The sequence below is a fragment of the Podarcis vaucheri genome (assembly GCF_965113315.1).
Source record: "Podarcis vaucheri genome assembly, chromosome: 10".
Lineage (NCBI taxonomy): Eukaryota > Metazoa > Chordata > Lepidosauria > Squamata > Lacertidae > Podarcis > Podarcis vaucheri.
In genome coordinates, this window is record NC_138748.1 from 63,657,845 (window position 1) to 63,670,988 (window position 13,144).

The 13,144-nt window shown below is 41.3% G+C and overlaps 1 protein-coding gene across 9 annotated transcripts in view; it reads left to right on the plus strand.

Annotated features, from left to right (window-relative positions):
* Positions 1-13,144, plus strand: part of USP6NL (USP6 N-terminal like) — a 141,843-nt gene that overhangs the window by 79,981 nt on the left and 48,718 nt on the right. For all 9 annotated transcript variants that reach the window (XM_082238816.1, XM_082238813.1, XM_082238815.1 and 6 more), the window contains 2 exons: positions 7,770-7,809; positions 11,482-11,562. In XM_082238816.1, the coding sequence (XP_082094942.1) occupies positions 7,770-7,809; positions 11,482-11,562 (121 nt within the window). The remainder of the gene's footprint in view (positions 1-7,769; positions 7,810-11,481; positions 11,563-13,144) is intronic.

The following is a 13,144-nucleotide window of genomic DNA, read 5'->3' on the forward strand; positions in this document are numbered from 1 at the left end:
TGCCGACCTTTCGATCGGCAAGCCCTAGGCGCTGAGGCTTTAACCCACAGCGCCACCCGCGTCCCCAAAATCTGACTATAGTGGTGGTCAAATCCTACATTTGCAGACCATGTATGATAAGGACCTATGTTTGAAGGACATTTGCGCAACACTGTCCCAAGGAATACATTTCAGCATGTGTCGGCCCCTGTATTGGGGCAGCTGTCATTCTGAAATAAGCGTACAATATAAGCCTGAGATACAATTTGTGTGGGAAAACTTTGCCCTTCTTTCTGATGCAGCCCTTTTGTAACTTCGCTTGCTAGGATAAAACTCCTTAATTATGAAAAATGGCCTCCTATAATAATGGCCATGGCCATATATCTGGGTGAGTTACAGAATTGGATATTATAAGATTTGAGCTAGCTTCTGTAATAGTCTTAACCGATGAGTAATGCGAGTGTTGCTTTTGACACATTTTTTTGAAAGATGTATGAAAACCAGCACCAGCTGCCTCTGTGTGTGTAATAAATTTAAAGATCTAGCTCCATTCATCACTTCAAATCTATTCTCAATGTGCTTCCCTCAATAAAGCACATTTTTCTGAAATTCTGGCTTTTCCCGAAATGCTGCTTATGTGCTGGAGAAGCCTTGGTATTTGCACTGTTCTTTTCCCTATGCTCAGTCATTAGAATGGTATGTTAATATTACATTTCTCTATTCGTAAGAGGCTTTATTTTCCATTAGACAAATTTTGCACTGAAACGTCTCATTCTACAGGACTTTGCATATTGTGAACCTGCTTTTTTGATTATTATTATTTTTAAAATCAAATGTCTAATCTTCATGGTGACCAACAGGTTAAATATAATACAGCAAATGCATGCTTTAAATATTTAAGCAAGGCATTGAATATGTAGGACTTCCAGATAACAGAATTTGTACTCTGGTAGTAATAGCTAGCTGTCTCTCTCTTGCAAGACTTGGAAGAACAGATGATCCACTGACTTGCTGTGACTCCCTTTTGGCAATTCCTTTTATTTCCCTCCTTCAATTTCCCTTTGGAACACATATATTCGAGGAGAGCTTTAGGGAGATGAGGTTTGCAAAATGCTTGGATTTTTAAACCATTATGTGGGTATTCTTACTTAAGCCCTGTCATTATAGAGATTTGGATCCACTTCCTCCATTGCTGTGTATGTAACAATCCCTGGATTGCATGGGGTTTCTCATCTTGACGAAATGTGGAACATCCCATAGTTCAATCCTGATCTACCCATACGACAGAAAGCATGTGGTAGAATCATGAAGTGGCTATACTCTTTGATGTACTATTTGATGCTGCAGGTGGGTGATAGCATTCTTGAAGGCTCTGCTGCATGTACCATATTTTTTGCTCTATAGGACGCACTTTTCCCCCTCCAGAAATTAAGGGGAAATATGTGTGCGTCCTATGGAGTGAATGCAGGCTCCTTGGCTTCAGCGATAGCAATGCGAAGCCTCCAGAGCACAGAGGGAGCTCTCCCTCCGTGCTTCAGAGGCTTCACGTTACTTTCGCTGAAGCCTGGAGAGCGAGACGAGCCAGTGCGCACTGACCCCTCTCACTCGCCAGGCTTCAGGGATCGCCGCCTGAAGTCTTCGGAGCGCAGTGTGAGTTCCCGCTGTGCTCTGCAGGCTTCGGGTTCCTTTTGCTGAAGCCGGGAGAGCAAGACTCTCCTGGCTTCAGCAGAGAGGGAGAGCTGTGCAGCACCCCTTCAGCCAAGCGGGATAAGAAATAGAAGGGGCTCCGTTTCTCCTGCCACTTCGCTGAAGGGGCGCTGAGCAGAGAGGGGGAGATTTTTTTTTTCCTTCTTGTTCCCCTCCCCTCTAAAACAAGGTGCGTCCTATGGTCCGGTGCATCCTATAGAGCGAAAAATACGGTATATCCCTGTAGGAAGAAAACTAGCATAGCAGAGAGATGTTTTTGCTCAGCATGCTGAGCTAGTTTTCTACTTGCAAGTAATTGTTAAAGTATTCAAAAAGAGGTGTGAAATAGTTCAGCCCAATTCACCACTTCATTCCCCTGCATGTGTAGACCCAGCCAAGGAGAAATATAGGGCAGATGCTATGCCTCCCATATTCCCACAATCTCCAAATATAGATATTGGGGAAACAAGATAGTGGCATTTGTAATGTATACAGTATCTCAATCCTTATAACAATAGGAACAGAGAGAGCTATACCAGATTGTTGTCCTCCTAATGTCTACTCTGACAGGCAGTGGCTCTCTAAGGTCTTTCCTATTCACCTGCTAGCTGATCTTTTTAACTGCAGGTGCCAGGGATTGAAGGCATGCCAAAGTCATGTGCTCTGGCACTGAGCTATTATGGTCCTAAATCCTATAATAAAGTAGTTTATCATTCTACCCCTATTGCAGTTGGAAGATCAAGGCTGGGGAAGAGTGATTTGCCTGCCTAAATGAAGAGATTTATGTAAGATCAGAGAGGGTGCTGGCCTGGGCCTCTTAGTAATACTGCACCAGGTTTTGTCAAGGAGAGAACGACTCCCTCCCTATTTTAGGGCCTCTGCACCTAGTGAATTCATAGCTGAGGCAAGATTTGATGTGGCACCTTTTCAGCTCAAGACTTTTAACCATTACAGTTCACTATGTCAGGGAGAAATGGACTACATCAGTTGTCTTCAGGCTTTGTAAACCTGGTATCCACTCTATATCTGTCTGTTTGTCTGTCATCTATCATCTTCCTTTCACATCTTTCCAATATGATGAGATATGATAGAGGGCAGCTGGCCTCCTTTACCTTTAATAGAGGAGATTTTGTGGGTGCAGCTTGTGGAGATGAGAGAAGCTTTATGTGCTGAAATTATTCTGCCTCCCTTTATAAGGTAGCCCCTGGTCACTACATTTGGGCTTTTTCTTTCTCTGCTTCTGAAAGAGCACACACATATTGGTAGTGCCAATAATGTGGACTTGAGATACGATCAACATCTGCATCTCCACTATCCCTTGGAAGACGAGTTGTCTTGGAGATAGGCCGTGAGGTTGTATTCTGTTTGCGTAAGGATATGGGGCAACTTTGAACTTTCCTCCCTCCTCTTTCTGATTCCACTGTGCTTGCTTTTATGCAACCCGTGGAGTGGGCCTGCATAGTTCATAGAGGCATGCAGACTCCTGTTGCTGTATATTCATAAGCTGCACCAACAGAGATTGATTTGTGTAGGCAGACTTTGCCTGCAAACAGCCAAAGCCTCTAGAGAGTTGTGGTGTGGGCAGGAGTGCACACACACTGCGGAGGAGAGAAGGAGGGGAATTGAAAAACACACACTTTACAAACAGGAGATGTAAAGCTTGGTATTCCCTGGCTGCAAGGATCTAAAAATCCCACTTCGCCATTGATACAACCGCACTCTCATTGCTCTGTTCCCACTTAGCTATTATCTATGTTAGAAGAATATCTGAAATAAGAGGAGAGAGCATAACAGGGACAGGCATCAATAGGGCTTGTGGTCTGTGGCTCTTGTTAGAATACCAGATTCCAGCATTTGGGTGTGGGCGAAGGGAGACACAGAAGGGGCATCTCACTCAGCTTGATATGAGCACTGAAATAAATAACAAACAGTTAACAACACAAACTCCTCTGTGAAGCCTTGTAGAGCTTTGCCTTTGAGTTCCGTAGCGCCAATTCCAACGTTATAACAGCAGACGTGTTTACCATCTATACAGAAAATTCCTGAAGTGTGGTGAAGCTAGCCTCAAAACAACTTGAGATTTATGTTGATCATATGCTGGAGACACATGTAATGACTGTGGGATTATTGATATGTATCTGCTGTTTAGTTTGGAAATGTGCATCTCTCCACATGCTTGTCACACCCACACCTTACATTTGAAGCATGTTTGCACCGCTTGTTAAATTTGTACTACAATTCCCAGCATTCTTTGAGGGAAAGCAATGACTCCTAGCTTTCCCCCAAAGAATCCTGGGAATTGTAGTACCGATTTAACAAACAAACAGTAATAGTTTGTCAAGGGTGCTGACAACTCGCAGCACCCATGGGAAACTTACAGTTCCCTGAATTCTTTACCGTGACTGTTAAAATGGCTTGAGAGTACTTTAAATGTCTGTTGTGGATGTGAATACTGTGTTTGCTGCAAGGAACACGGATAAAAACATGGCAGACTTGCTTTGAAATGTTAAATGGGGCCTAGGAGCAACTAATCAAGTGAAGAGTGTCCATGTAATACCACTGTCTGAGCACCCTTGAAGGACCATAGCAATCTGTTTTCAGCAGCTGGTTAACTTGCAAGGAGCTAGTTTCTCCTGAACATTTGCCAAAGGCCTCACTCGAACACATTTTGGAAGCAAATCAAGACATTTTTGCTTGGGTTAAAATTGGCAACTGTGTGTGTGCAGGATGGTGTATTTAAAAACATACTTTAAAAAACAACAACACAAATTGGTACCCATTGAAAAACTCTGGGAGGGTGTAACGTACCAGCCCAAATACCTAACATAATTCATTTATTTTGACAAGCCTAGGGAGTTTTAAAGCATAAGGCCCACTGTGGTTGTCCTTGTTTGAGAGGTGCTCACAGTCCAACACAAAACACTTGTAGATAGTAGTGCAGAGTTTGCCTGACCTTTTATTTTAAACTTCTGTGCACCAGATTTTAGCAGGCAGTTACTTTTGGTGAGGTCAGTGTCTCCAGGTGTGTAGAAGTCTCCATCCTTGAACCTGATCTGTTTTACCATTAGTTTTTACTGTGGTAGAAATTACCAAGAAGAAAAAGACACACCTATTTCTTCGATTCTGAAGGGTGTATTGATTTGTTTTTATTTTACTGTTTCATTTGCTTATAAATGGCACAATCCCAGCCAATGCTGAGCACTTTAAAGCCTCATTGGTTTCACTGGAAAGAAAGTTAAGCGTCAGCCCTTGAAGCGATGTACAGAAGTTCATTTCAAATGTGCCTTTTTTTCTTTACATAGCATGCTTCTGTGTATTTTACACATAGAGGCAACTCGTCAGCCATTCATGATGTGGTACAGGAACATTACTGTAGTTGGGTGTCTACTCTCGGGTACAAAATACTTCTGGTGATAGAAGCCGTGCCCCAAATTTAAAATGTATTATTTTGTTAAAGCCCCGTGATATCTTTTCTCCCCGTTCTTTTAGTGAGCAAGATCAAACTTTTAAGGACCTGAGACTTGAGTTTAGATTCTGTTTTTAGCCTGATTCTCATCTGGATATGTGCTATGTGTGTCTTAAATAGTATCACACTTTGGAGTCGGGCTTCTCTTAGCTAAAATAAGTAGAGCATCAGAGAGAGCTATAAATGTAATTGCTTTCCATGTAGACACAATTTAGTCTTTTAAGCTGCAATAGTCTTTAGTGGATGTCTATTCATTTCATTTAATCACCCCATAGCACTTAGAATCTTGTCCTGATAATGTCAGCACTATTTAATTACCACCATAAACACCATCCCGATACTCCTAACATAGGAAGCTGCCTTATACTGAGTCCATCTAGTTCACTATTGTCTTCACTGACTGGCAGCAGCTCTCCAAGGTTTTAGGCAGGAGCTTTTCCCAGTCCTACTTGGAGGCTCTGGGGATTGAACCAAGGGCCTTCTGCACACAAAGCAGCTGCTCTACCAGAGAACTAGGGTCCTTTGCCACAGTGAACAGAAACTAAGAACCTTATATAAGATGTGCAATAAAATGGGTATTGGTAGTGGTTCCCTTGGGGACCACTGTAGCCTATTTAGCATGATATGTTTGTGGCCCATTGGTGATATGGTACAGTAGAAGCCTAATTCTGTAGTCAGAGGGCGCACAATACAGCAACCGCCAGTGTCTGGTCAGTGCTTTGATGGGAGACCACAGGGAACCCTGTGTGTGCTGCTTTCTTGGAAGGGAAGTGGGATATAAATGAGTAACCTCCTCTCTCCCACCCCATCCCAAAACCCCCTCCAACCAAATCAACCAAACTTGAGGATGCTGGTTGATGTGGGAAAGCTGTGTACAGTGGGCAAGACACTGTGTTGTCAGTTCTGCTAAACAATTGAGCTGGGGTTTTTTTTGGCAGATTCAACATGGGAACGAGTATCCCCATGGCAGTTGTATTGTGCAGAACAGCACTCTCCCATTTTAAGCAATGCACCAACTGGCAATACTGAATTATTAAAATCACTGATGAAGTGGCAGCGGGAGAAGTGGCAGAGTAAAATTAATACAACCCAGTCCGACCCCGTAGCTTGCTCAGCTGGAATAAGAATGTGCATCTTGAGAACTTGAGCAGTGTGCGTGGTCAGTGAGCGGTAAGCTGTAAATTGCTATAGCGAGCATCTGAATTAATACTTGCATTCAGATCATCCTTTCCAAAAGATTGCATATTATTTATGATGCGCTGAGACTTGGATGCAGAGCCTCTGTGCAGCTGAAAATAAAAAATTAATGGAACAGTATGAGCCAGACAATTCCTGCCTTACCAATGGCCCTCCTCCTGTTAATTTTACACAGTTGTGTCACAAGCAAAGAGCAAAAGTGAAGGAGTACAAGAACCACAATGGCTGTTTGGCGGGGAGCTCTTGCAGGTTGAAGAGCATTACATGCTACAAAAAAATGGAGAAGGCAAGAAACCTTAAGAGTCATGAGCCAGTGTAGAGATCAGTCAATTCTTTAAAAATCATTTCACATACTGACCCAGCCAAAAGTCACTGGCCCAGTTTGGATGATTATATGTCAGCTTAATAAGCCCAGATAAGCGTGAGACTTTTACCAGCAGCACACACTGTCTTCGTGCTGCTCCTTCCCTCTTGGTGCACTGCTGAAAGCTAAGAAGTCTTCAATGAACCATAGTTAATTGGGAACTATGGTTGGCAACAACTCAGGATCTTAAACCCTGGCTTGTTCTGAACCTGGTAAACATACTTTTTCCTGGTTTGACTGAAACAGGAAACTATGATTATAGCAGACTTCCAAGTTTAATTGTGGCATGTTGAGGAGGGAGGGAGGGAAGGGGCTGCATATGAATATCTCAGTTTATTTTGCCAAAATAAATAGTATATAAATATATGAGCGTTTGAGTGTGTGTAAGGACCCAACAGTTCTAAGCCTATTACTAGGCAAGTGTCTTTCTTCACCACTCCAAACTGCTTATAACGAAAGGCAGTCTTCTTTTTATCTTGGCTTCTGACTTTAAAAACATTTTCCTATTTTGTGTGATTTGGATGCAAATTTGTAAACTAATTTATGGGTTGTGAAATCACCCACCCAAGTGATTCGCTAGGTATCGATCTGTGTTTAAAACTGATTTAACAGTCATTCCACAGCACAGAATTTGACATAGTCATTAATTTCAAGTATTGTTCAATTGAATTTTCTGAGTGCTAAAGTCAAAATAGATTTTTGGATACAGCCCAAGTAAATATTTGACTGTTTTATATGACTAATACATACCTGTCCATCCTACTTCATTGTAATCTTCTCTCTCTATTGTAGGCCCACTTTTCTGCTTTAAAGACCTTGTAGAATGTTATACAGTAGAAGCACCACCACCCTATGCACTTGAGCTTCCCCTGAGTTTTATCCCCAAACGGAGGATTGTAATCAAATATGTCCACTGTTCTATTATCTTACAATATTGTGGCATAATATTTTGCAATTGGCTCTTAAGTCTTCATCTTCTGCACCATGCCTCTGAGTCTCCATTAGTAGCAATCTGTTCGAAACTATCATTTTGTTCATATTCAACAGAAGTAATCGTCTGTTCCCCTTTCTTTTTAGCCAAGAGGAGTTACCTGTCCATGATGCAGCAACAGAGAGGGTAAGTTCTTCATCTCTCACTTTAAATTACCAGTGATTGTTCTACTCAGTGCTGTACCACTGCTGAAGCTATATGTGGGCAGGTCATTGTGCGTATGAAGCTGTCTTGAGTCAGACCATGACTCAAGACTAGTGCTATCTGCTCTGACGGGGAGTGTTTCTTCTAGGTCTCAGGCAGTGATCATTGCTAGCCCTTTAACCTGCGATTCTGTAACTTGTAACTGGAGATATTGTAGATTGAAGCTGGTGCACAGAAGGTGTCTTACACTGAAGCAGAACATTGGTTATACTATGCTATGTACACCACTACGTACATGTGGTCTCCTCCACATGTTGGTCTCCATCTCTGACTAGCAAGGGCAGTGGTCAAGGGCAGTGGTTGGGAGTTGCATAACAGCAATATCTGGAAAGCACCACATTGGCTGCCTCTGGTACTCCTTTGTCAACAGTAACTGGCAGCGACTCTCTAGAGTTTCAGATGGACATTCCCAGGGCTACCTGCAAATGCCAGAGATTGAACATGGGGCTTTCTGCAGGCAAAGTCTGTACTCCACCATTTGAGTTGTACTGAGTTCTAACAGAAGACTGCGAAAGTACTGTTTTCGCAGGGGCAGACTTTGTTGCGATGGTGCCCCGAGCTAAGCCAAAATTTGGTGTCCCTTACTCAGCGCTGGTGCCATACCAGGCTTTAGGAAGGAGGCATGAGGACTCTGGCAGAGTCCTAGAGCCCTCCCACCTCCTTCCCAGCTGGGCAAGTGCTAACTCGGCTTTGGGAAGGAGGCGGTAGGACTCTAGGACCCTGTCAGAGCCCTCACACTTTCTTCCCATAGCGAGGCAAGTGCTTATCGATTTATGTTGCACAATCTGCATGGTGTTTTGGCCCAAACCTTGTGTGCTGAAGACTTACTTGTGCCAACAAATTCCACCACCCTCTGTGCATTCCACAGATTACATCATGCTTAGACTTGGCTGTGCTGCAACGGAGGCTGCTGTGAGTCAAATTTAGCTCTCTCTGTTAGTTGTTCCTATTAAACCCATTCCCTTGTTCGTGAAATCTCTCAGTAATGCCTTTTTTACTCAGATGCAGTGAGCTACTTTTCCTGCCCTTGCTCTTGGTGATTATTTGGCATTGAGTGTCTCAAAAGAAGGCAGCTTATGCAGTCCCCATAGAGCTGTTCACACTCCTGGGATCAACTGAAAGGTCACTTGCCAAGAGGATGCTGAGCCCGGCTAGTCTGGGAAGGTGGAAGAGCCACTTGTGTTCTTTTTGCAGCTGTTTGCTGAGCTTCTACTTAATTAAGCCTCTTTAAATTACACTTGGTCTCTGCCTAGTCCAGGATGCTCTCTAACTTAAATGCCCTCTGAAAAGTTTTGCTCTTATCTGAAGATCCAGAAGCTATTTTCATCTAATGTATGGGAGATACATTAGATGAAAATAGCTCTTTGGGACTATTTTTTTATTTTATTTACAGGAGTGTTTATAAACTGCCAAGTAATAAGAAAAATATCATGGTGGTGCGCCATAAAATTATTAAAATATCATAAGATTATAGAATAATAAAATAATAAAATACAGAATGTCTAACACTGAACTGAGCAAATTCTCTAAAAACTGTTGGCAGCCAGGGGATCAAAAAAATAAGGTTGTAGGTATCTGCCTGATTTCAGTAGTAACACTGTTCCAAAATACAGGTGTCACTGTAAGATCAGGGAGATCTCAGATTCACATATGCAAAGGAGAGAGCAGGGTACCGGAAGTCCATTATAGCTATGCTATACAGAAGCTGAAAAAGTAACTTTGTTCAAATGCTCAGGGAGCTATTGATAAATATTTTTGAGTATAGTATCTCTCCAATTTTTAAGCCAGCGAAAAAACTGTCCTGAATAGCATATTTGGGAAGCATTGCTGCAGAAGCTAAAATTCAGTTGTTGCCCACAATTTATGATGCAGTCAACTAGCTGGGGAACAAAACTGTCACTAAAATGCATTGCTTCACATTTGTTTCTTGCACATTCTCTTGTGGAAGTCAAGTGTGTGCAGTTTTCTCTGAGAGTGCACATTAGTGGGAAGAATCTCTGCTTAACATAATATAAAGTTACTATGAAATTGTAGGGCTTCAGATAAGACTCTTCCTAAACACTGTTACAAAATGTTTTCGTTGGGTAGACTTTGCTTGATGAACGAATGCAAACCTTCCATAGGTATTTATCAGCAAAAGGAAAGATTATAGCATGCACAGTGGCTCTATTCCATTTAAGTATTGTGAAGTGGTCTTAAATTACTGTAATTATGTCTGTCTTTGGAATAACCTGTTGTTGCTTAGTATCTCTTTGCAGTGCAATGCTCTGATTAGGCTGCACAGTGGCATTTAAAATAAACTCCACATCTCCTATGGGTGTGGCAAAGTACAGAGCGGAGTACATAATTTTCATTGTAACTTTTACTGGTCAGAATCTGGAGGTTGTTATATGGGAGATAGTCAAAATTTTGTATGTACAGTCAACTAGATATTTCTGGAATGGGATGGTTCAGGGTGAAACTGACTTATCTACACATTGGATGGCTGCTGTTGGCATCAATCTGTCTTGGGACACAATGGAGATCACCAAAGTGATCTCCCAGGGTGCAAGCCTGAGCAGTATGTATGGAGGTCCTATGACAAGACCCCTCACTGATTTGGACCAGAGGCAAGCAGGGCAATATGTTTGGCACCAGCTTGGCTGCAGGAGAATTCTGTTTTTATTGCTTATTGTATTAAAATTTGAATACCATTTGATTCTTTAAAAAAATTATGCACATTAAAATGTCTAAACAGGCAGTAAACTAATTAAGTGGTTGGCCAAAACCACCAGCAGCTTCCAAGTTATCCAGAAGAAAAATGTTTGGGGACCATTCACTTAGAGCAGAAGCTTTGCAAGCAGGAAGTCCCAGGTCTGACCCTTGGCATCTCCAGCTAAAGGAATCAGGAGGCAGGTGCTGGGAAAGCCTTCTTCCTGAGACCCCCAAGGGTCACTGCTGGCCAGAGGAAACAATAGAAGACTAGCTGAGAAACAACCATGTGGTCACTGCCAGTTGAAGGCATATTGCTGGGGTCAGCAAACTTTTTCAGGAGGGGGCCGGTCCACTGTCCTTCAGACCTTGTGGGGGGCCGGACTATATTTCGGGAAAAATAATAGTGAACGAATTCCTATGCCCCACAAATAACCCAGAGATGCATTTTAAATATAAGGACACATTCTACTCATGTAAAACACGCTGATTCCTGGACTGTCTGCTGGCCGGATTTAGAAGGCGATTGGGCCGGATCTGGCCCCCCGTGCCTTAGTTTGCCTACCCATGGCATATTGCTTAATTCTGCTTCAGTTTATATTTATAGATGGCCTTATTTGCAAATATTTGTGTTTTTAATTTTAATTTAATTTCTAATTTAATATGTACTTTTCCTCCTTAACCCCTCTCTATTGGTTGGACATGATCAGCATCATGTTAAGGCTGGGGAGAAGAAACCCCAACGTATTTCTTAAACATTTGCATTTGATTTATAATACTTTGCCATTGGTTTTTCTGATATGAAATGCGTAGCTGCGTCTGTTCCTAAACGCCTGTAAATGTCCAAACATTTTTTAGTACAGGTGAGATGAAGGGAATAATGCATTCTAATTTTATTTTCAGCAAAAGCAGCTTGAAATTGAAAGAACTACAAAATGGCTGAAGATGTTGAAAAGCTGGGAGAAATACAAGAACACAGAAAAGGTAAAGTTAAAGTGCTTCCACAGGCAGTTGCATTTACTGAATGCAACAGTATTAAATTGGATTCTGTGGTGCCGGGCTTTCATTTTTCTCTCTATCATAGCTTTCATTATAGCATTCATTTTAAACAACAAATGCACAAAGAGCCTTCCATTCAGCTAATTTCCAAGAGCTTCATTGCTCTGGAAGTTAAGCCGCAGAAGAATAATTGCTTAGGAAGTACCAATTTTATAATTGTGCAGTAGGAATGGAGATGGTGAACACAAGTAGAAAGTTGTGAAGTTTCACTTAAATGTGTGCACTTTTTTTTAAAAAAAACCCCACACAATGTTCACTGGTAACATTCAGCCTATTCTCTCTCTCTTGTGTGCACACAAAGCCCTCCCTGGTGTGTTGATCTTCTCATGCTGCAAGATTCTGAAAGGCATTGATGCAAAAAGAATAATGTTTCAGGAAATACATATGCGTTACTGTACATCAGTGTTATAGCTCAGTTAGTAGACTATGATATTTTTAATCTCAGTCATTGCTTTGAGCCACATGTTGGGCAAAAAAAAACCCCTTGCATTGCCGGGGGTTGGACTAGATTATTTACTTATTTGTTTATTTATTTGAATGTAATCCTGCTGGTAGGGGTTGCCTTGTTTTGATTTTATATAAGCCATTCTGGGAACCTTTTTGCTCTAAATAAATAATAAATAATAATAATATGCAAATGCCTGAAGGAGTGGCTACTACCCAACCCAATGTAGGCCAGTATTTTTCAGATCTGCTGAGTGCCTCTGCCTTCAGAGATGAGGCAGGTGCCAACTAGGGCGGTTTTTGTTTGTTTGTTTTTTATGATATTTATTAAAATTTTCCAGACAATAAAAAGTTACAAAATTAAAAATAGAAAATAAGAAAAACGTAACAATAATAAGAAACAAAGAAATACAAAAATACAAAAACAAAATACATAAAGAGTAAAAAAGAAAACAAGGTTAACAAGAAATCAATATTTTCATATCTTATATTTCATTTACTTATTTCCTGACCTCCTCACACCCCCCTTTTTTGAATTCCAGTTCATATAGTTAGTTCAGCAAATCCTTACCCTCTATCATTTATCTTTACTTATTATCTTAACCTATTATAACGATATATTTCCAGCCATTGTCAATCCGTATTTACATATTCTTGTTAATCTTTTTACCAATACCACTTATTTTCAATCCAACATCCCTTCAACATTCATTAATTTTACAGTATTTCTGCAAGTAGTCTTTAAATTTTTTCCAATCTTCTTCCACCACCTCTTCTCCCTGATCTCGGATTCTGCCAGTCATTTCTGCCAATTCCATATAGTCCATCACCTTCATCTGCCCAACTAGGGCGTTTTTGGCTATGGTGCCCAGGTTATAGAGTAGTCTACCCAGGGAACCTCACTTGGCACCAACGTTTATGTCATAGGTGCCAGATGAAAACCTCTTTATTCACCCAGGCTTCTTAAGTGCAATACATTTATAACATTTTACCTGCTGTTTTTTTTTGTGTGTGTGTGTGTGTGTGTGTGTGTTTGTATTTATATGTTTATATTTATTTATTT